At 47.6% G+C, this 23234-nt stretch overlaps 2 protein-coding genes across 5 annotated transcripts in view; both read right to left on the reverse strand.

Annotated features, from left to right (window-relative positions):
- The window catches only part of adamts14 (ADAM metallopeptidase with thrombospondin type 1 motif, 14), a 44169-nt gene extending 40127 nt beyond the window's left edge, over window positions 1-4042 (reverse strand). The window contains exons 1-2 of the mRNA XM_079756467.1: window positions 3719-4042; window positions 2857-3278 (exon numbers count right to left, since the gene is read on the reverse strand). Of these exons, the coding sequence (XP_079612593.1) occupies window positions 2857-3278; window positions 3719-3797 (501 nt within the window). The 5' untranslated portion in view covers window positions 3798-4042. The remainder of the gene's footprint in view (window positions 1-2856; window positions 3279-3718) is intronic.
- A 5222-nt stretch (window positions 4043-9264) lies between these two features.
- The window catches only part of pald1a (phosphatase domain containing paladin 1a), a 41572-nt gene continuing 27602 nt past the window's right edge, over window positions 9265-23234 (reverse strand). For all 4 annotated transcript variants that reach the window (XM_079756471.1, XM_079756473.1, XM_079756470.1 and 1 more), the window contains 2 exons: window positions 18639-18794; window positions 9265-11578 (listed from right to left, as the gene is read on the reverse strand). In XM_079756471.1, coding sequence (XP_079612597.1) covers window positions 11429-11578; window positions 18639-18794 — 306 coding nt within the window. In that variant the 3' untranslated portion in view covers window positions 9265-11428. The remainder of the gene's footprint in view (window positions 11579-18638; window positions 18795-23234) is intronic.

Below are 23234 nucleotides of genomic sequence, written 5' to 3' on the forward strand. Positions count from 1 at the left end.
TCAGCCCCCACCACACACCACCCCAAAACCCCTCCCATGGGAGGATCTGTCTGTGTCCTTGAAAGAGAGAGAGAGAGACACAGAGCAAGCAGGAGACAGAGAAAGCGAGAGAGAGAGAGAGAGAGAGAGAGAGAGAGAGAGAGAGCACCCCTTGCACCCCGCCCTCCTCCCCCATCCCCTATTTCCGACTGCCCTGTCAACATCATCTGACAGGCTACAACACAGGCTCCTGGGGGCCCTGAAGGCGAGGGCCTCACTCTGTGCCACGCTGGAGGGCGGCGTGCCTGCGTGCGTCAGTGGGCTGCATCTCCCTCTGTTTCCTTTCTTCTTCTTTAATGATGTGGGACCTGCGGCGTAGGATTAGTTTGCACCTTCTGTGGGGGGGGGGGGGGGGGGGCTTGGGCTCCCCTAGGCAACAGTAAAGTGTCATTTCCTGCATTCTGTCGTACCAATTTCTCCCTCTTCTTCTGCATCAATTGGTAGTGGCGACTTTATTTATTTAAAGCAAGACATAAAAGTCAGCGACCAGATGCCAATTCAAAATGTAATAGAATATAATGCAATGAGGCGTTCAGGCGACCCGTTTCGCTTTCACTATGGAGTCTCCTGTTGATCAACTTGCTCATTAACAGTTATTCCTGCTGAGTTAACGCACAAATACAGGCACGATTACCACTTGCGCACCTTGTGTCTTTTGTTTGGTCTCTTTGTGGTTTTGTGACTCAAAAAAAGGTCCAGAGCTGAAGAAAAGAAGACCCGCCCTTTGCCTGGGGGCATTGTTGAGTCTATGAGTAACGTATAGGTTTTTTTTCAAAGTGAAGTCCTCTGCTGCTTTTATCTTGGTACATATTCCATTTGTCCTCCCCCCCTCCCCCCACCAAAAATGTACCCCTTTGTGGGGGACCCACCGCCAAACCACACCACTGACCACGTCAGCCAAACACCTAATACTACCTCGTCCAGACAAAGAAAAACCAAAAGACAGAAATCAAAACATAACGCTGATATGAACCGATTCATTAATTGCAGAGCGATGAACCATTGTGACCGTCTATCGATCCGATGCGCTTCCCCCTTTCAATGTCTCTCTGTGGTGAGGGACTGGAATGAGGGCATGGAACAACCGGAAGGCGATGGTGTCCAAACTCGATACGAGTCGATGCGCGTTGGTTCCCGGCCCTGAGTTCTCGTGTTTAACATCAGGGTGTGAAGCTAGGTGATGCTAGCTGGTGTGAGCATGGAAGCTTTTGCTGGCTTCCGTGCGTTGAGGGCCAATGTATGTAGTACAAAAAAAGGCTTTAATCTACTGCTTAACTGCTTTGAGCTATAAACCGTGTGTGTGTGTGTGTATGTGTGTGTGTGTGTGTGTGTGTGTGTGTGTGTGTGACTGCTTGTTTGAGTGCGTGCCTGCGTGTGTGTTTGAATATAAGTACATACAAGATCACACAGACATACAATGCATTAATTGTCAAAACCTTAACCATGGAACACACTGGAAGATCTATGGCATGAATCTCACACGAAGCACAGAGTTTTGCCCTTAACGAATGATATTCAAAACTGTTCAGAGTCTGCACTAGTCTGTGTAAAAATAGGACCCCGGGTCACTCAGTCTGGACTGTCGGCACATGCGGCCTTGTAGTGTGAGCCTGCGGCCAGACTCTGAGGGTGATCCTGGGTGATCCTGTAGTTCAGGCTGGATAAGAACAGCGGTCCTAGCCGATTGGCTTTGTCCAAGAGTGGATTCTGGGTAATTCAGTCGTCAAATGTGCGCTTCACCAGTCGGTCAGGTCAGGTTTGATAAAGTCTTCTAGTGTGTCCGTGGCTTAAGTCTAGTACTATTTAAGTCGTTTGATGTAAACAGATACCGGCAATAGTAGCAAGTGCACGTAGTAAATAAGCCGTGGAGCACATCCTCGGGGGGGGGGTTCAGAGGTCAGAGGTCAAGAGGGCACGGCTTCATTGCCTTCCCACGCATGTTCTGTGTGTCAGAGATGGTCAAGGAGCCTCTGCCACGCGGGCCGGCAGACGATGAATATCCTGAGAGAGAGCTTAAGTCTAATCATAGGCCGGGCCGCTCCGATGTCACATGGGACGCTGCATTTTCATTTTTTTTCCGTGAGCATGTTCTCCCAAGCGAAACAACCGAGTTATTAGCCGCTCCCCTTACCGCCACTTAACTCCTACCCAAACCCGCCATTAGGTTTTAACCTCAGCTTACACAAAGAACAGATAATGAACGTGGGGGGACCAGAGAGCACCACTGTTTGACTGGTCATCGTGGATGCATGGCACTAAGTCCTCTGTTGTGTGAGTGTGTGGCAAGGGGTGCTTAGATTTCACCCTAAGTTGAGGTTTATGTGTCTTACTAACAACAGGTATTAAGAAGAAACCTGTGGGATGCCAGGCTCCGTACCTGTGGAGGCAGTACCACTGGGGCTTCTGATGCCGGCGAGTGGTGTGTGAGATGGTGGACCCTATAGTTTCTGACATAGGTAGTGGTTTGAAGAAAGCAAAGAAAAGCAGAAGTGTGTACCGAAAGCTGCTTGGCTAGAACAAAGACCTATGTGGCCACTGTGTGTGTGACTCAACGGAATATGCTTGAGGTGGTCTGCAATCTCACACAATTCCTTACTGTTGGTAAAATGTTAAAAAACGACAGAAGGTGAACAGTGTTGGTTCAGTGTTTTCAGTGTTTTCATTCATTGAATCCAAAAAGTGTGTGTGTGTGTGTGTGTGTGTGTGTGTGTGTGTGTGTGTGTGTGTGTGTGTGTGTGTGTGTGTGTGTGTGTGTGCGTGCGTGCGTGTGCGTGCGTGTGTGTGTGTCCAACATGGGGGGTCTGCTTAGTCACTTACCAGTCCATCACAATTGCTGATTGCCACCGAGGCTTCGGGCATGTCCGTTACATCGCCGGTAAACACGCAGTCCCCGTGTATCCGCTCCTTGGTCAGCTGCTCAAAGTCCTCCTGCCACTCCACGAAAGCCCCCGGTGCCACCAGGCGTCTGTTGGCCCGCAAGCGGAGGTGCAGCTCCTTCCCAAACACGGTGACGTTGAAAAACAACCGGTGGCCAACGATGGTGACAGACGACGAGGGGGGCGTCTCGGGGGCGCTGCGGGCCACCCTTCTCCCCCCACTGCCAGGGGGTGCAGCTGAGGCTGCGGCGCCGCCATCGCCGCCGCTTGAGGCGGACACCACGTGAGAGACGTACCGGCCCAGGGCGTCTGTGCTGAATGGCACGATGAGGCCATACTCACTTAACTTTCCAGACAGTTTTTCTAATGGGACAGACAGTGACAAGTGAGAACCGCGTTCCACAAACCTCACCGGTCCTCCGAACTATAGGACAACATAATTAACGGCATAGTTACCGGTGCAGGCTGAAAAGGCATCAGCCTATTGCATGCATAGGTTATAGGACAGATGGTTTCGATAACAATCGAGTTTATTATAAGGCTGGGGTGATGAAAAAATAAAACAATACCAATAATAGTCCTACTTTAAACAAGCACATAAGTGAAGATTCGGGATAAAATGCAACGCAAGGTTAACTGTTAGATTTGCCCTACAAACTTAGCGTATTGATGTGGAGCGATGGTTTAACAGGGTTATAGTGTATATTAGTGTATGTCTTTCACTGCTGTCCCGCGGACGTTATGCGTGTATTCCATCTGGGTCCACAAAACGCAAACGAGAATAATAAAGAGTTATTACTCACCGTGTGATTCTGCGGCGTGTATGTGATCCAAAAACAACACAGAATGTAAAAAGTACATCAATAAATACATACAGTCCATAGCGAGAGAGCTCAAATATTTGAGCTGCCACTGCTCGAGTTGAAGTTTCCTTTCTGCTGCAACGCAACTTTGCACAGATCCCTGCGTCCTAAACTCACAATGTATGAGAAAACCAGTTTCTCAATCGTTCACTTCAGAGAAGCAGTCAAGCATTCTGAACGTTACTCCAAAACGCCGAAAGATTTGACGAGATATTCACAAATTGTTCCAGTCTTTCGGCCTGTTCTGAGCTACATAAACCAAGACAGTCCGGTCCATTTAGGAACTGGGGGGGAGAAAAAATCGGGGGTGCTGATGCTATGACGACAAACTCTCCAATTGATCGCAGAGTTTGGAAAGTTTAGTCCCAGTTTTCAGGCTACTTTTAAGCAAGCTAGTAACCACGGCTGACTTTTTTTTTTTTTTTTGCTTTCTTCTGAAAAGCAGCCGAATGCACAACTTCAAATGGTGAAGAGCACGTCCCCGTGGTGAAACATCTGTTGCTCTGCAGAGTCAGTCGTGCACCATTACGCACCAATGGAAGCACTCCAAACTCCAGAGAAGTACTTTAACTTTTTATCTGGAGTGAAAGTGCTGACTTGGAAGTCAGCGCTTTCTCTTTCATAACATTGCCTACGTGGGATTCACGAAGGTGCATTCATATATATATATACAGAGAAAATATGGAGATATTTGGCATTTTATTATGATCATATTTTCTTGGCACTGTTTCAAGTATTTTAACTATTTATGCACAGTAGGCCTAAGTTTGCACTATTGGTATAGGTTTCTGCCTATTGCTATTTGGATGAGAATGTTACATTTAATTACTTTAATGATACACACCACAACAAAGTACAAACATTGCATTTTAGATTTTATCTGTTTTGAATTCGACCGCAGCTAAGGAAATGTAATATAAAACAATGAAGGAATCAATGCAGACCTTCTATGTGTGTGTGTGCGTGTGTGTGTGTCTGTCTGTCTGTGTCTGTGTTTATGTGCATTTGTGTGTGTGTGTGTGTGTGTGTGTGTGTGTGTGTGTGTGTGTGAGAGAGCGTTCGTGCGTGCGTGCGTGTACTGAATGTTCCATTCGTACATTGGGAGGGGAGATAAAAAAAAAAAAAAACACCAAACAAGTCATTAAATGGTTGAAGGTGTGAAAGCTACACACTAGATTTCACCAGTGGAATGACAGCCTGCTTAAGGCTTCTGGATGACTGCTCAGGCGGACCCTGAGACTCAGGCCCCCCCGCCCCCCACTGCTGAAGTCTTAGACCACAGAGACGGAGACATGACCGCGGAGTTCAGAAGACTGAGCTACAACTCTGGAATCTGGAGGGGTGCGGTGTGTGTATGTCTCTGTGTGTGTGTGTGTGTGTGTGTGTGTGTGTGTGTGTGTTTGGTGTGAATATGTGTCTGCATGCATGTGTGTATGTCTGGGTGCGTTCAAGTGTGTGTATATCTGTGCATGTGTGTGGTGTCTGTGTGTGTGTTTGTCTGCGTGCGTGTGTGTATGTCTGCGTGTGTGTGCGAGTGTGTGTATGTCTGCGTGCATGTGTGTGGTGGTTTTATCTGTGTGTCTGCATGTGTGTGTGTTTATGTCTGCGTTTGTGTAAGTCTGCGTGAGTGTGTGTGTGTGTATGTGTGCGCGTGTGTGTGAGTGTTTATCTGCAAGTGTGTATGTGCGTGTGTGAAGTGGGGGGGGGGGGGGGGGGGGTGGGGGGGTGTTTAATGGTAGTCTGATGAATCCTAGCACTTGAGGAGAAAAAGGTGTCTCAGCTGGACATTCTTGTCTCAACACATTTCTCCAGACAGACCCCCCCCCCCCAACAACCACCACTACACCCACACACAGCTACCCGCTCTGAGCACATCTGAGATCCGTACTTTACGCCAAACAGTATATACAGTTTATATATATATATATATATATATATATATATATATACCCCTCTCTCTGCCTGTGGATAATTATCTCCTGGCATTGTAGGTTCAGCAATGTGGAGCAGGTGTGTGTGTGTGTGTGTATGTGTGTGTGTGTGTGTGTGTGTGTGTGTGTGTGTGTGTGTGTGTGTGTGTGTGTGTGTGTGTGTGTGTGTGTGTACTGCATTAATCCCTTCAGGGGGGTATGGGAAGTTTAGGGGGAGTTGATTATGGTTTGAAGGTCTGCATTAAGTAAGCCATGGAAACACACCACAGCATGAAGAGATGGGATCCATTAAGCTGGCCCTTGGAGAGAAGATGTACGTTCTCCTTTTTATGTCAAATGTGTTCTCCCACATTTGAGCTGTTTAGAATATATTTATATATAAATATATATGTGTTCCAGTGCCAAGCTGACATTCCTCTATTTAGTATACTTTTCCCGATTTAGAGAGATGAATTGACCCTAATCCGTCTGCGGTTCTGAGCACAAAGCGACCATCTTTCCATGTATATATTTTGTGCATGCACAGTACTTCTGTTCCCTCTATCTGTTCCTACATCGTGCACAAAGTGTACTTAGTGTACCGACAGCAATTTATTGTTGTGCATCCTTATTCTCACAAATGTACTTATTGTAAGTTGATTTGGGTGTAAGCGTCTGCTAAACACATGTCAATGTAAGTGTGTGTGTGCGTGCGTGCGTGCGTGCGTGTGTGTGTACAGACATTCTTAACTGAATTATCACTGCTATAAATGCTGCAGCTTATCTGCTCCAAACACCCAACAACAATAAGAGACACAGATGTCCAGAAGTTAAAAAGAAAGAAGAAAAGTCCCAGGCTGCCAAAGACATGCGTCGCTGAGTCACTCGGGCAAACCGGCCCAGCCGGGCACGGTGCAATGACTAATGTGTGACTGGCTAGAAAAATAAAAGCGTGCGTATTTTCCAATATGTAAAAAAGGAGACGGCAGGGCAGCGAGCCGACAGAAGTGCTGTGCCGTGGATGTAATGTGGTCTAGCCCGTGGCCGCACTTGATGGGAAAATATGCTACTTTTCATCTCGGGGACTCGGAGATGCAAAGCAGCTGCTTGCCTGCTGCAGAGCGAGGAGCCGAGGTAGGCGGAGGTAGCGCCGTGCCAACGGACAAAACTTTGTTGTTTGTCACCACCACAGCCCCTGGCTCCTTCTGGACGTGTGTGGGGGTGGAATGAGGGCTTTGGGTAAAAGTGAAATTGATCTGGGGCAGGGTCCGGGCCCAATACATTTCGTGACGTCTTTTTGTAACACCGTTAACTTGGATTGACTTGATCCTACTTTTTTTTTACCCGCCCCCAGGCATACCATCATTACGTAATACGCGAATGCAACAGTTCTTAAACAGGTTCCAGCGCTGCACTTATTATACAAATCAAATCATCCAGCTTTTATATACAACTCTTAGTGTGTGGCCCGTGGCGGGGCAGAGCTGTGTGTACGGACCTCAAACCCTTACTTAACACAAAATTGCCTATGGAACCATCCATTAGATGTGTGTCATACAAGCATAAGGCCTATGTAGTTATTGAATGGAAAAACTCAAGTCAAATACAGGAGCGTTTTTAAGAGGCATGCGTTCATGCATCAATTTCCATCCGTCTTGGTAAGCCATTCCTGTTGGCTTGCGATCATCAGGTTGGGCGTCTGGTGTGTGCTGAGAAGCGGGAGGCAAGATGGTCCGTCACAAACCATGGTGGACGGCCATTGATCAAAGCAGGTTCTACGCTTGCAGTACAGTAACCAGGCCTACTTCCCCAATCTAATCCCCCCTCCCCCCCGCATGTCTCCAATGTGAGTCTTGTATCCTCAGACACTCTGAGGATACAAGCTACACAAGTCTACTACTGTAGCTGTGTGTCGCCACCAGTGTGAAATCAAAGGGGATTGTGAGGAGATTGTGAGCGAAGAAGAGGATGTGGTTCCCCCCCCCCCCATACACCCCCCGCCCCGGACACCCAGCCTCATTCTCCCCCCGCCCTGCCCACGACGAGCACTCTCTCATCTCTGGAGGAAAGCCTTTCACATGAAGTTCATTACATAGCCTCTTCGCTGCCTACCTCTCAATACCACTCTTTGTCTTGGGTAATCTAGGGACCATGCAGAATCAGAGAGCTTAGGTTACATGTTGGAAGCTATCTCAATGAGTCTGGAGAGCATTTCAAAGGAGGCCGAGACCGCCATATCATCCAACCGCAGGTTTTATATGTTCTAGGATTATCTTGACCCCGGAGTCAAGCTGGCTGCATATTGCAGCCAAATTACTTCCCTCCACCTCTATGTTACACCATTTGATCATTATATTTTTTTTCTCTATGCAAATGTCTCTCTGGATCACTGTAAGAAAGGAAATATAAATATACAACATAAATACATCACCCCCTCTCTGACATTTTCTGCCTATTTTTTGTTATGGGCCATTTTCTGCATACAGCAAAACCCTGCATACATCTTGCGGCGACGGCCTATTTATTCAATGAAACCAGATCCGCAGTGGATGATAACAGCACAAATGCTGCGTAAGAAACTTTGGACAAGACTAACAAGAGCATATTATTCCATTTTAATCTGCAGCGTTCATTCATCCCTTTTTTATTTCAGTGTGTGTGTGTGTGTGTGTGTGTGTGTGTGTGTGTGTGTGTGTGTGTGTGTGTGTGTGTGTGTGTGTGTGTGTGTGTGTGTGTGTGGGTTACAATAATCCCGGCTAGGCCACGGAGCGATCATATCCTGACAATTTCCGCGCTCCCCGAGATAAGGAGGCTATGCACTTACAAGACGGGAAGCGATCTAGGATATCAACCTTTCAAAGCAGAGGAGCCAAGGGAGAGATCCACTGAAGTGCTGGCCAGGATTTACCCCCACCTACTTTTTCTTAGAGGAAGAGGGAGGGGGGGGGGTTCTCCTTCATATTCTTCCCCCACCCATCCATCCCCCAGAAATAAATCAAGTGATCCCCCCAGCTCTCAGAAGAAAAAAGTCGTAATCCTCTTTTTAACATTTCACGTCTCCACATCAAAAAGTCAATTACAGGTCGTGTCTTTTGATCTGCGTAAGCTCTTTATTACTTTTTATTGAGCATGTTCTGATTTCAGGCCTCCACAAAGAGCCGGGTCGCTGTCCCGTCCACAGATCCGACATTGTTCGCTGCTCTTAAGGCTGCCCTGCTCCCTCCAGAGCCTTGGCAGTGGCACAAGGTAAAGAGGCCGCGGTGCAGTGGGTGATTAGGATGCCCAGCAGTGCATAACAGGGAAAGAGATGATGGAAAAATAAATGTAATGTAATGACGGATAAGGGGGAGGAGAGGGAGGGAGAGGAGAGGAGGGACAAGCTAATTATTTGGCTCCGTGTTATCTAAGAAAGGAGAGGGGAATGGAGAACGCTAAGAAACACACAACAGAGCTTCCTGCCCCTCTGCTATGATCACTAATCAAAGTCGCAGGGCCTATGGGGGAAGACTTGTTTGGTTGTCTCTAAGGAATCCAAAAAGGGTACAATACGACACGAGCAGTGGTTCTCTTGCAAGATTTATTACCAAATTGCAGAATAAGCAAACATTAGAAAAGATAAGACCTACTAGCTTCTAATGTATGCCGCAATGAGGAGGATTACATTCCTAGCATTTAACATGGAAAGCAAACATCTTGGACTTGTTTGGTTTCAGGACATGGTCTAAAACGTATACAATAGCATAAGGGAAGATTTAGAAAAGTTATGAAGATGTGAAAATTGCAGTGCAGTTTCCTACACGTATGTAAACTGAACAACCCCATTCAAAGCCACGTAGTTATTCAGTTTCCTTCTTGATTTTGGTGGACACCTGCAAGATAAACAAACTGCAAAGATACTGCAAAGTCACTTAAAAAATGGAGGGAGCAACGAGAAAATGAAAAATATGACATTTAAGAACATGGCCCTGAGTGGAAAAGCATTGAGAAAGCGGACACTGTATAAAACAACCTGGCGCCCATCGCTTTCAGCCTCACGACTAGAACAGCCAAACCCTGGTAGGCAGGCAACACTGCCAGAACCCTTTGACCCCAATGTTGACTCATACGGCTTTGTCCCATTCCATGAATGCTAATGATAAATACTGTGGTTCTTAAAGGGGGATCATTATCCCTCAACCGATTGATAGCGAGAATGCCTTCGCCCCGGTTACATGGAATGTGCAGGTTTTGGCCGTTTCCAACCGTCCATTTTACAGTCAAGACACATCATTCGATTCCCCTGGTGATGTCAGGCCGGCTCTAACCGGTCTCTGGCATGGCTCCTGGAGTCTCAATGACAGGCGATGATTAAAGCCCCGACCGCACGCCCACGAACACGCGAGACCAAAGGCCAAGTCACATGGTCTCCCCCCCCCCCGAACCATGAGTTAATTAAAGTACCTAATCCCGACTCCCCTTCTTTAATATCATCGAATTCGGTGTAAATGAGAATACTGAAATGAAATACGGTAAGGGCAATTGCGTTGCGTGGGATTACTCGATGTGGGGGTAAAGGAATAGCAGATGATTGCGACTCCTTGTTGGATTTTGACCTGTAATAGAAGGCGATTCTTCACAAGAAAAATTAACAAAATTCAGCAATCTTTTGACGCCATTACTCAAGTGGCCCTGAAACAGTCAAGCAAACCCCGATGCATAACAACATCACTCACACAACAGAAATAAAGCCGGCCAAAACGGAACCGCCAACCGGAGAATAACACAGAACGGCTTAGTATCTAGTTCCCGCATCACTGAGTGGACGCTGTCTCGGCTCCACCACAGCAGCTTTGGCCCAAGAGCCCTGGCAGCCCAGATCAAGATAGGGGAATATTTTGGCTGACGGGGTTCCCGCCTGGATATGGTCTCGAACGTTCATGAGTTGAATGTCTCTTCAGAGCCTGAAAGCACTCTTTGAAGGAGAAGCCCCCGCTGATGGTACCGAGGGGCTACTGCTTAGCGTCCTACGTTGGGAGTTGCCAAATTAGGGCGGGAAGACACAGTGTTGTGACCAATCAGCCACACAGAATCTTTGTCGCTAGGTAGTTTTGACTGGGTTGTTTTCTGCTCGGGATTGATGTTTTCCAACTTCGTATCGTTGAACGGGTTTGCTTTGCTGTTGCGCTATAGTCTTGGGGCCACCGTATCTTCAAGGAATTAGCATGAGTTGAGAAAGATAACAAAACAAGTTAGGTTTCTAGGGAGATAAATGTTGTTGGGTTGATATAAACCCCATAATAGACGGGTAAAGGAACAGCATTCAACTGTATTAATAAAACTAAATTGTTCCTAGATATGCTCGGAATATAAAAAAGGTAAGTCAAGAAATTACCACATTAATCATTTTAGGTTGAGGTTTTCGACATCTTTCCAAAAAAGTATTTTTTTTTTATAAATATTAGTACATTAAAATAATGTGTTTAAAAAACAGCAAAGTATCAACTTGCACAGTAGGGAAATTAGGTTGTGAAGACTTCAAAAATACAGCCTGAACCGTTGGACAAAAGGGTTGGTGGAAAAGAAACAAAACAATGAATCCTAAAAATATATACAATACAGGAGTAAATACAGAAAAAAATGAAAGCCAAAGTTAAAAGGTTTTAGTTCCGTTTTTTTGTCTTTTAAGTTCTTCTTCTTCTTCTTTTAAAAGAATAAAAAGCACAGTACACCTCCCGTCGAGTTCACGGTGGACCCCCCCCGCTCAGATGAACTCGCCGCGGAAGGGAAGGGACTGGACGCTCTGCCCCTGCCAGCGGCCACGCAGGCGGGCCAGTGGTGTGTCCCTGGGGTTCCCCAACTCAGAGAAACACAGCTGGTTCAGGATGTCGTAAACCCCGCCTCTGGCCGCCACCTACCAGGGAGAGAGATGGGGGGGGGGGGGGGGGGGGGAGAGAGGCACAAGGGAGGGGAATCGAAGGGGGGGGAACGTGAATGAACCGACAGCAGCAGCAACACCGGCGGCGAGAGCACAACTAGGTCACATACCCTTCGGACACACACGGTTGGTAAACAAACCCCACCCCCGCCGCTTCCGGCCCGGCGACACAGCACATGTACTCTGACCTCGGTTGAAACCTTTTTTCCTTCTCGTGTACGTGCGTGTTTGTGTGTGACTGTGACTGTGTGACTGTGTGTGTGTGTGTGTGTGTGTGTGTGTGTGTGTGTGTGCGTGCGTGTGTGCGTGCACGTGCAGTGAAACCCACAAAAGATCAACACATCGATACGAGCAGCAGGGTAGGCACACATCGTTCTCCAGCAGCGCCCGGTGAGGGCGGTCGTCGTCCAGGCCTCCCCGAGGTTACTGCTGCATGAGTAAGGGTTGAGTACACAGCTGTGAGGCGCAAACCCCCCAGCCTCCAGCCGGTGTGAGCGCTGAGCTCCCTGAGGTCAGCGCTGAGTCACGGCCTGTTACCGGCTCCGTCCGCAGGCACAGGACCCGGTGGGAAGCAAAGGCACAGCGGGCCACCTAAGGCATCTGGCTCCGGCCCCCGTCAAAAACCATACGCTGGACGAACCCTCTGCAGCCGACATCTGGGATTAGATACTCCATTAAAAAGGGGGCTGCAGGGGCTGGCTGACTCTGCTGCCGCCGCCGCACACCTCGGTGGGAAGGTCGGGGCTTGTGTGTTTTAGGTTCCCTGTGAAAACCCCGGTAAAAGGTTGAAGAGAGGAACAGAGGGATTGAGCATGGCTGCCTGCAAGACCAGATCTCAGATCTCAGATCTCAGATCTCAGTGGCTTTGGTATTTGTGTTGCATTATTTCCTCTCTGACAAGATAACTGCGATATACTTCTATGGGTTTAGGATCTAGAAATAGAACTCTAGAGGCAAACAAAACAAATGACCAAATTGTTGGTCTAGTAATAGAACTCAAACAAAACCAATGACCCAATTGTTGGTCATTGGTTGAACAACAAGGCAGGATACATAAAGGTTTTTGAAAGACATATTTGATATTGACAGCCTTGAATGGGCAAGAAATAAATACTACTCATACACATGAAGGACATTCATTGTCTGATTGTTGAGTCCCCAGCCGCCAATGGAAAACATTTAAAGATGCGTCTTTGACACTGAAGTGACATTGACCAGATTACGCCTGTTAAATGGGATTCACATTCTTTTTTATGTGCTCTTTTATTGTATTCCACATGGGGAGGTAATTGGATAAATAAATAAACGTCAAGCTGAATCATTCCTCTAAACAACTGGGCAGCTTTCGTGTTTACACTGACCCAGATACTCTGATTACACTGACCTAATCACGCAAACCGGATGTCCCCATGGACTGATGTGTGCGCTAACCGGTGCTAAATCCATTCTGCTGGGAGTCAAGGGTGGGTGGCTTTATTTAGACAACGTTAATGAAGGTTACGTTTGGTTACTAGGTTGACAGATCTGTATATTTTTAGGCACAGGCGGATAAAATGTTACAAAGGAAAAGATTAACCACAATTCCCTGGTTTTGTCCACACAAGTTAAATTGAGCATGTTTACCATCTAGGCAGGCCGCGGGATGCATTGGTTGTCATGGCGAACTGCCACTGAACACATTCAACAATGACACATTGAGAGCGCCTTTATCGTTTTCAAACTGGATTTCCACACAATAATTTGAATTTTGCCGTTCGTGTTCTACTTGGCTTGACTGTAATCCATCTCGGATATATATTCCTTTTGTCAAACAGGTTCTCCCTTTGTCGCCTGCGTCCTAAGCAATGACCCTGGCCCAATCTGGCAACACTGGTCCTAAGAGCTTTCAGGAGGACGTTGGGGATACCGGTGTGGGAGCTCATTTCAGACACCGGCAACCCTATGGCTGTGCATTATCATGCCTGGCTTCACCTTCCCCACTGCCCCCACCACCCTGTGCAGTTCAGACGCCGGGGCTCCAACCCAGACCGGGCACAGGAATGTGGGAGAGGAGAACACTCGCAGGACGTTGCATAATATAGAAATGGTGGAATGTAGAACGTATGGCATGAATGTATAAAATACATTTACCCCCCCCCCCCCCCCCCCCCCGAGAGCTAAACGGCGAATTCAAGAGGGAGCTGCAGCCATGAATATAAACATCAAGAAGGTGCACTTGCGCTTCCGCTAGGTTTCTCTTGGTCAGACAATCCCTCGAGGGAAAGGTGACAGTGTCCCTGTGACAATGGTGATAACGGCACGTTAAGGGACCCTAGTCAAACTCATTTCTCCCGAGGGAACTTTTGCTAGGTAATATCTAGATATATTGCCCCCGGAGAGGAAGAGGAGGCTAGCAGGGAGAAGATTGGAGGCAATTAATAGACCTCGGCAATCATACCACCCACTGAACATATTGTGTGACTAAGCGAAGTGGAAGGAATATTACCCGTTGCCAAGGTGAATTACACAGGCAGCTGCCTACCAGGCAAAACAATGGGCGGAGAAGTTTTGAGAATGAACAAAAATGCAGGACAGATACGGCCCCACTTGCGTCAATGTTGAATACATTAAGGCGACTGCACAGACAGTCCACTCTACAACGACAACACACGAAAAGGAACTGGAACAATATCTCGAAAATTGGAGCAAGCGCCAGCGTTCCGTGCGTGTGGGTGTGCACGTGGTGTACGTGGTGTGCGTGCTTTAGGATGTGAGGCCAAACAGAAGTCGGTTCTCAACATTACTGTAAGGAGACGGAGTGTGTCGGGCCTATCGGGTGACAAACTAATGGCTGATAGTTAGCAGAGCCGGCAGATGTGTGGCACAGCCTTTTATTCCATGGAGGGGACGCGCGCTCGCACATCCAAACACACACACACACACACACACACACACACACACACACACACACACACACACACACACACACACACACACACACACACACACACACACACACACACACACACACACACACACACACGCACACACACACGCACACACACACACACACACACACACACAACAGGGTGTCTTTAATGGTGGTGGGGGTGGAGGTGTGGGCGGGCGGACTTCGGGAGCCTTCGCCCACGACCCGCTATCTCAAAAGGCCCCCCACATACCGGGGCTCGGGGGGGGGGGGGGCAGGGGGCTCTCTATGCCAGAGGGTGCAAGCAGCTGGAGGGACTGATAGGCTACCTCCTCTGAAGGCATCTGAGGCATGCAAAGGCCTTGCACAGGACGCCCCGTTGTGCGGTGGCTAGCCGCGGGGTGGCTGACTTTGAAACAAGCGAAATCCATGTGAGGTTTGGAGGCGATGGGCGTCCCTTTGATGGACTTCGTTCGCCGACGTTGTCGCGTGTAAACAGGTCGCACCCGGAACAATATTTGATGTTCCCCCTGGGCCTCGGACATATGGAATGCGATGCTTGTTGACGATGCTAACAATGCTTTAAATTAGGAGTTTTGTGGTGGGCTACTCGGCAGGCCGCCAGGCGGCAAGGCAACTAACCGCCTTCTGGTTGCACACGCACACACACACACACACACACACACACACACACACACACACACACACACACAATCCCCTTGCAGTTATAACTGATCAATGATGACCCCATTGAGGTCGGCCCACAATTCAGCCAGAACACGGTCTAGTAAACAACATGAGTGCACTACAATAGTTGCCCTAATGACACGGAACAGAACTCAACAAAAGATAGCAGCACCAGAGATGCCGGCTCCTGGGTCACACGGTCACATGGCTAAATGTTGATTAGGCTGGTCACTAGAAAACTTTAAAGTTGGATATAGATATAAAGATGTATAGAATAAACTTGTCGAGGAAGCTACTTTTGACATCCTCTGCATTGCTGGAACGTTTCTATTTTTTTCTCATGGCAGCATAACATTAGAGCCATTAGAGTCACTCGGATGCACTGCGTACATTCGGACCCCTAACCCATTCATAACAGGAAGAATGCGGAGCAGATAAGACCAGCTCTCACATCTCGGCACGTATGTTATCACAGCGCGCCGTCGGAATCTATTTTGGAATTCCGTGTTTGGTCGCTTGGTTTATTCCGCCCGGGCGGGAACAAAGACGGAGCCGACGGGCGGTGGTGGGTTTCGGTTCGCTAAACACCCCACGCGGCGCGGGGCGGACGCCGCCGTTCTTCCGGCACGCTCCGGCCCGTACGGGAGCGGACAGGGCGCAGACCTGGAATACAGACGTGTCAGACACACACGGTTTAGGTTTTCCCTGCGTTGATGTTTGTAGCGTGCACGCTATCTTTACAACGAACTACAGACTGGGTTCAACTACAGTATGGATCACTGCTATTTTATGTCTACTTTATTTTCCGTTCTGCATACTTTTTTCTATATAAATCGATAGATAAATTCAGAGAAAACGTGGCGTTCCTTTTGTCGGTCGTCGTCGTCTCCTGGGGCCCAGACGGGGCTACCCGTTGCTTACTTTGTGCGAGACGGTAGACCGTCCCGAAGTAAACAGTTTTCTTCTGCATCAGAACGTACCGATGTAACGCAAGAAGGCTGTGTTTTTTTCTCTTGCGTGGCGGAATTTTTTCCGAGACCACAGGCACAATTCCACCGGCTGGAACAAACATTTTAATAACATTATGCCAGTGAACTTGGCATTAATGAGAACCATGACAATAAGTCATTTTGTGGGGGGTGAGGGGGCGGGTGGGAACGAGAGGTTGTCGGGGATACTCGATTGTTTGGAATGCATTTAAAACGGGTTACACTGGCACAGCTGGCCAAACAATTAATGCACCAACAAAAACAAAAAGCTCCTAGACGTTATGAAGTTCACCGTGTGAAGAACCAGGCCACAATAGAACTAGAATAAGCTTGTAAATTCCTGGGGGGGACGTCCACATGAACCTCTGGTAACTGTTAACAGAGCACTAAACAGGAGAGCGCGAGTGGGAAGAGAAAAAAAAAAAACGGGAAAAAACACGCACTTCTCTCAAGACTCGTTTTTCACCTCACACATCTTTCGGCAGCTGTGAGTGTAATGCAGTCGACACATGTTGCACCATGGGTAATCAACGATTTGTTCCCTTCCCGTGTGCTTAACAAAAGTGTAGGGAACGGGACAACCACTCACTTGAGCGAGAGACTCTCCACAACCTCAGTTTAATATCCTATTGTAGTAGGCGAGACAAATTGAGGAATATTCAGTGGTGGAGCAAAGTGCGTAATTAAGGCACCATCATAGGAATGGAAAATTTACGGGGTGAGTTCCAGAAATCAGGATAAAATGAGATGTGGGAGGTTGCATAGTAAGCAATTTACTGTATTGGAAAGGACTGGTCAAAACCCTTAAATATTCATCCATGGTCATGCAAATGAGACATGAAATCCTTAATTGAATGCCATTAAAGCCTTTACTGCAGTTCACACACTCCGATCTTTGCATTAATAAAATCTGTTGCTTCAAGTCCCTTTTGCCCACGGTTTTTCCGCTCATTCCAACCGATAAAAACTGAGCTGGTTTGATCGAGTCATGGGTGACTGGTTTTTATTCTCTGTAATATGCAACGACATCTGGTGCAGGGGCTTAACTTGACACAAACTGAGGAGGTGTGTGTCTGCCTTTCATTTCATGGATTCTAAGAAAACACCATGACGCTGTGATGTGGGTTAATGGGGGGGGGGGCCCTTATTGAGTTGTTTACTCACTCAAGATTTTTATACACTTGGCTTGTTTCCAACCTTGTTAGGGAAGTTCTGTTTAAACCACCTTTAAAACCATTCCAGATTAAGAGTAATTAATCTTTTCGATATTCCTGTCAATAAATTGGTCGATCCGGAGTGCAAATAAGTGTGATGGGTTTGACCTGGTACTTTTGGTACTTTTACCTGGTCATTTTGACCACAAGGTGTGATCGGCCCCGTGGTGAACATCCACTCCAACAACCTGCTGTTAAACCGCGTGAGGGGGGGGAACTTAAAGCAGCAGTACTGAACGGATGTGGTGGGGGCTGACAGCTCACCCGTTCCTTCTGGGGGGGGCCTTAAAGCAGCAGTACTGGGCGGATGGTGGGTGGGGGTGGTTGACAGCTCACCCGTTCCTTCTGGGGGGGGCCTTAAAGCAGCAGTACTGAACGGATGTGGTGGGGGCTGACAGCTCACCCGTTCCTTCTGGGGGGGGCCTTAAAGCAGCAGTACTGGGCGGATGGTGGGTGGGGGTGGTTGACAGCTCACCCGTTCCTTCTGGGGGGTGCCTTAAAGCAGCAGTACTGAACGGATGTGGTGGGGGCTGACAGCTCACCCGTTCCATCTGGGGGGGGCCTTAAAGCAGCAGTACTGAACGGATGTGGTGGGGGCTGACAGCTCACCCGTTCCTTCTGGGGGGGGCCTTAAAGCAGCAGTACTGAACGGATGTGGTGGGGGCTGACAGCTCACCCGTTCCATCTGGGGGGGGCCTTAAAGCAGCAGTACTGAACGGATGTGGTGGGGGCTGACAGCTCACCCGTTCCTTCTGGGGGGGGCCTTAAAGCAGCAGTACTGGGCGGATGGTGGGTGGGGGTGGTTGACAGCTCACCCGTTCCTTCTGGGGGGGGCCTTAAAGCAGCAGTACTGAGCGAATGTGGCGGGGGCTGACAGCTCACCTGTTCCATCAGGGGGGGCCTTTAAAGCAGCAGTATTGAGCGGATGGTGGGTGGGGGTGGCTGACAGCTCTCCTGTTCCATCAGGGGGGGCCTTTAAAGCAGCAGTATTAAGCGGATGGTGGGTGGGGGTGGCTGACAGCTCTCCTGTTCCATCAGGGGGGGCCTTTAAAGCAGCAGTATTGAGCGGATGGTGGGTGGGGGTGGCTGACAGCTCTCCTGTTCCATCAGGGGGGGCCTTTAAAGCAGCAGTACTGAGCGGATGGTGGGTGGGGGTGGCTGACAGCTCTCCTGTTCCATCAGGGGGGGCCTTTAAAGCAGCAGTACTGAGCGGCTGGTGTGGGGTCCTGACAGCTCACCTGTTCCATCCAGAGGGAGAAGGAGCGCTGCCACGAGTCCTTCTTCTCTAGGTGCAGGTAGGTGTTGAACAGGATGAGGTACATGTAGCGCTCCAGATACTGCAGGCTCTTCAGCAGCAGCTGCTCAGACTCCTTCTCCGTTTTGGCACTTTTGATCTGCCGAAAAAAATAGAAAGGAAGAAAATAAATTGGGCTCACATTTGCATCTTATAAAAATATATTTTTTGTCTTTGTTGGTATTCTTTGTTTATATACAAAGCATATTCAAATACAGGTGTTCAAGAAATTTTCCTTTTTCTCAAGAATAAATAGATGCCTGTTCACCTCCTACTGCAGTCCTTCTCTAGCCTGGGACCCAGACAAAACTGCGAGCTCATGTTTTACTCAAATGCGTCTGGCCAACCTCCCGGACAGACTGATTCCCAGCAGACCTGGCCTGGGTCGGGCCAATCACAACTGCTTATCCAATATGGGGCGGGGTTTTCCGGGGCCAGTCTAGTCCATCTCTCTCGGCGCAAACATAAACATTACAGACCCTTGCTACATTTATTTACAAGTATTAAGCAGCGCTTCCGCCCAAATACGACGTTGGAAGACTCGTCGATGGTATGCTTTTGAAAAGACAGATGGCTCCTCTCTTAGGGTCCTCTCTGTAGTCTAAATAGAACTTACTACTTGGGCGAGTAGGTTACATGCGTGTAGGCAAAATGGCGGAACATCCCCGGAAACACCTCTAAGACTAAAAATAAAAACGACCAAGCAAAGCACTTTGTAGGATTATGCAACCCTGGAAACCACTTTGAAATTATGAAAAACATTATAAAGAATGATTCGCGTTCACTTAAAAAATTGATGGGATGATGTCAGACATTGTGCAAATGATATTAACCCTTTTATAAAAAGCCCACACAAGCCTACATCATAATGAACCCAAGATGCAAGAGACAGACAGACACAAACACACACACACACACACACACACACACACACACACAGGGGACCAGGTCTCAATGAATCACTGGCCATTTGGTCAGTTAGGTGGGGAACCCTCAGAGAATGGTGGGGGAACAAATTCAATTCTTTGAATTGGACTGCAACTCTGCAGTCCATTTCCCTTACCCCAACAAACCAATATGGCCACTGGGTACGGTGAATCTCGGGAGTTGTGAATAAAGTGTTTTGGTGAATACGTTTTTCTAAACTTCATACCATACCTCTGTATGGTGGAGTGGAAACGTGACAAAGTGCAAAGTGTTAGTGTGTTAACTGAACGATATATAGAACCCAAACGCTGTCGTTTATTTGGATTGTTTGGATGCTCGCCAATGTCAGCCCTTGAGGAGAAACATTGCCAAACGTTTGTTCAACAAAAAGATTGAAAAGCAAATGAAACACATAAATGATGCAGTGAAAGTTGTTTTACATTTTCCTTGTCACAGTTGACAGGCTACCCCCCAAAAAAATCTGATTTCCAATTCATGGTGTGCACTGTTGCTCTTGAGAATGCATACACTCTGCAACAGCATAATTATAATTATTGTTACTTCAGTCTGCTGTGTTTCCCACAATGGGACACTGACGGCTGATTTCACCAGCTCAGGAAAGCGACTTTCAAGGGCCTCTGCAGTTTCCAAACTAGTTTTGAATATCTCCGCCCATTGTTCGAGCGACGTCATGTAATGTCCATTTAAAATGAACAATGAATAGCAGTTTACTCACTTTGTGGCTTGCGGCTCAAAAACCAGAGTTGGCTGGTTATTACTTATTTAATAGCTTTACCTACTTAATCAACAATTTGGAAGGGGGCAAATCGACCAAACAAGTGACTGAAAGGTCATCAGAGCTGTTCAGTCATGAGGGTATACAACCCCTCAATGGGTTATCCAATTGGGGGCCGTGGAAGAGGATGGGGGGGTATATTCCGAGACAGTGAAATGCATGCCACACCAGGTAGGTGGGCTGACTGTCAGTAAGTAATTGGAAATGTGCACCATGCTCTGGCCATTCCAGACTCTGATGACGCAACACAGAGACAGACAGAGGGAGAGAGCTTCCTGTCCATTTACAAAACTGGAGCAGAGTGAGATCCCAGCCCTTCCAATCATCTGCAGCCGAGTGTGAGGAGAGAGTGGAGACAGTGTGTGGAGTCAGTGTGTGCAGAGAGATTGTTTGGAAAGAGAGAGTGAAGAGAGAGAGAGTGTAGGAAGAGGCAGAGAGAGAGAAAGAGAGAGAGTGAAGAGAGAGGCAGAGTGAGAGAGCGTAGAAAGAGGCAGAGAGAGAGAGAGAGAGTGTAGGAAGAGAGAGAGCGTATAAAGAGGCCGAAGGGGAGAGAGCGAGAGAGCGAGAGAGAGAGTGAGTGTGAAGTGTGAAGGAGAGAGAGTGAGAGAGAGAATCTACAACAAGCCAAAGGACCGCAGCGCACATGGCTGTCTCTGGTCTCTCCGGGGGCCCCGAGTGGAACAACGGAAGTGCATGGAGCCCCCCCGCCCCCTCCCAGCCCCACACACACAGTTAATTTCTCCCCCCAGTGTTAAATGTGCTGGGCTGGCGCTGGAGTTTGTTGAGGGGCAGGTGAGCCCTGGTGAACCCTGCTCACCCTCTGAACACTGCACTCCCAGGGGCCTCTTACCAACATGCGCACGCTTTCGGCTCACGCTGCCTGGAACTCCAGTGTCAATGCCTGGCAGCCATCTGTGCACAGACCATGGCCAGACACCCAATTCACAACAGAGACAGAGGCACGTGCGTGCAATGCAATCACTCTCTCACACACACACACACACACACACACACACACACACACACACACACACACACACACACACACACACACACACACACACACACACACACACACACACACACACACACACACAGTTTGGGTTGTTGTGCAGAACCTCGAGAGAATTCTAACCTTGCCAAGCTCTGAAATACAACAACAACAACAACACAACCTTCAAGCATTTCCAAACAGACAAAAAAGTTGCATCAAATAATTTGAAGATAAGAGAGATGTTTATTTAGGGTTTTGGATTGCCAAAAGCTAATTAAAAACTCAGTTTGAGGCACAGTAAACACAACGTCTAAAATGAAATGAGGTGAATTAGGAGGCCTTTATTGGCTATGCAACAGAATACCGGACCTCTGGGCAGGTGGACTGCAGACCAGCAAATCCCAGTCCATGTAATGAAAAAAACAAAGCATGCCGTTGAACTCGGGGTCATGGAGGGGTTTGTCAAAACAGTATTATGGGCTGGATTTATGTAACTGTTATTGATGAAGACTTGAAGATTGTTTTTTTTGTATAGTTTTAATATACTTCTCGGTGTGCAGAGAAGAAGAGAACGGACATTGTCGAGGTCGGACAATGTGTCCCGTCTGTGATGGCCTCCTCAAGAGCCTTTAGTTCCAAATAATTCCTTCGGTTCAAGCTCAAGGGTGGACTTTAAAAAGGGTTCGATATAAAAGGGTCACTTATCTGTACCTTGTTGTGTCGTTGAAAACATCTCAGTGATTGCTTCTCAACAAATAAACACTGCGAAGGAACTTGGGAGTTGGACATGGATGCTTTATGTAGATCTTCTATATGATTTTGCAGGTGAAGTGTATTTATCTGGCTATACGCACCTGGTACATTTATCACACCTGGTGGTAAAATAGGGTTCTTTAGAAAAATTCATAAGAGCTGTTGCATTTGCCCTTTCCATTTGCCATGACCTGTCAGAAGAAGAAATACATTTCTGGTCAATCCACGTCTACATGAGAAAGTCTCAATTCTTTCAAATAGAAATGATGAAGAGAGTCTCTGTCTTCAAAAGAAATGATGGATGTCGAATGAGCCAAGTCTTGTGTGAAATGGAATAGGATGGTACGAACCTTCCTCTTCCATTTGACGAAAGGGTAATCAAGGAAAATGACACGTCTGAACGATTGAATGATTCTCGAACACAACGTAGTCTTTTCGATATGTCTGTCGTCTCTGATAAGGACTTCGGAGCCCGCCACCTAGCCGTCTCAGACCCAAGTCAGGAGCATGCATCCCATTATCAGCCTGTCGTGGAAAAAGACCTAGGAATACCAGACCATGCAGTTATCTACATCCATAGATGGATTCTGGATTATTACTTTTGCTCAAAATCTTAATATGATCCCACCATGCTTGGGTCAGTCAGAGAGTACTTTAAGAAGATGGCAATCAGCTTTGTTTCAGTCTTTCTTATTGGTAAAAAGTATGAAAAAAAAAGTTTGTACCCTTTCATTTTTTCCATTTGTACAAGATGCAACCCCGCCGTTTTGCGTGATGATCAGCGATATCATTATATTTAAAAGTGAACGTATTCTAGACATCATAACCACTTAATATTAAACTAGCCACAAACTGCAATCCAAGTAGCTTCCTTTAAGGGACTCCATCTATAAATGAAGCTTGATACGTACGGTAAGAGCTACGTGTGAAGTGCAAACTTGTTTTCCCCTAAAAAGCTCCAGCAAGGAGCAAGAGACAGACTTTCGCAAGCCACAGTCTTTAAAATGCAGTCGACCAAACGTTAAGGGCCAGCCTCACCGCAAGCGAATAGGGTGGAGGGCCAAATCCAA

The sequence above is a fragment of the Pollachius pollachius genome (assembly GCF_949987615.1).
Source record: "Pollachius pollachius genome assembly, chromosome: 19".
Classification (NCBI taxonomy): Eukaryota; Metazoa; Chordata; class Actinopteri; order Gadiformes; family Gadidae; genus Pollachius; species Pollachius pollachius.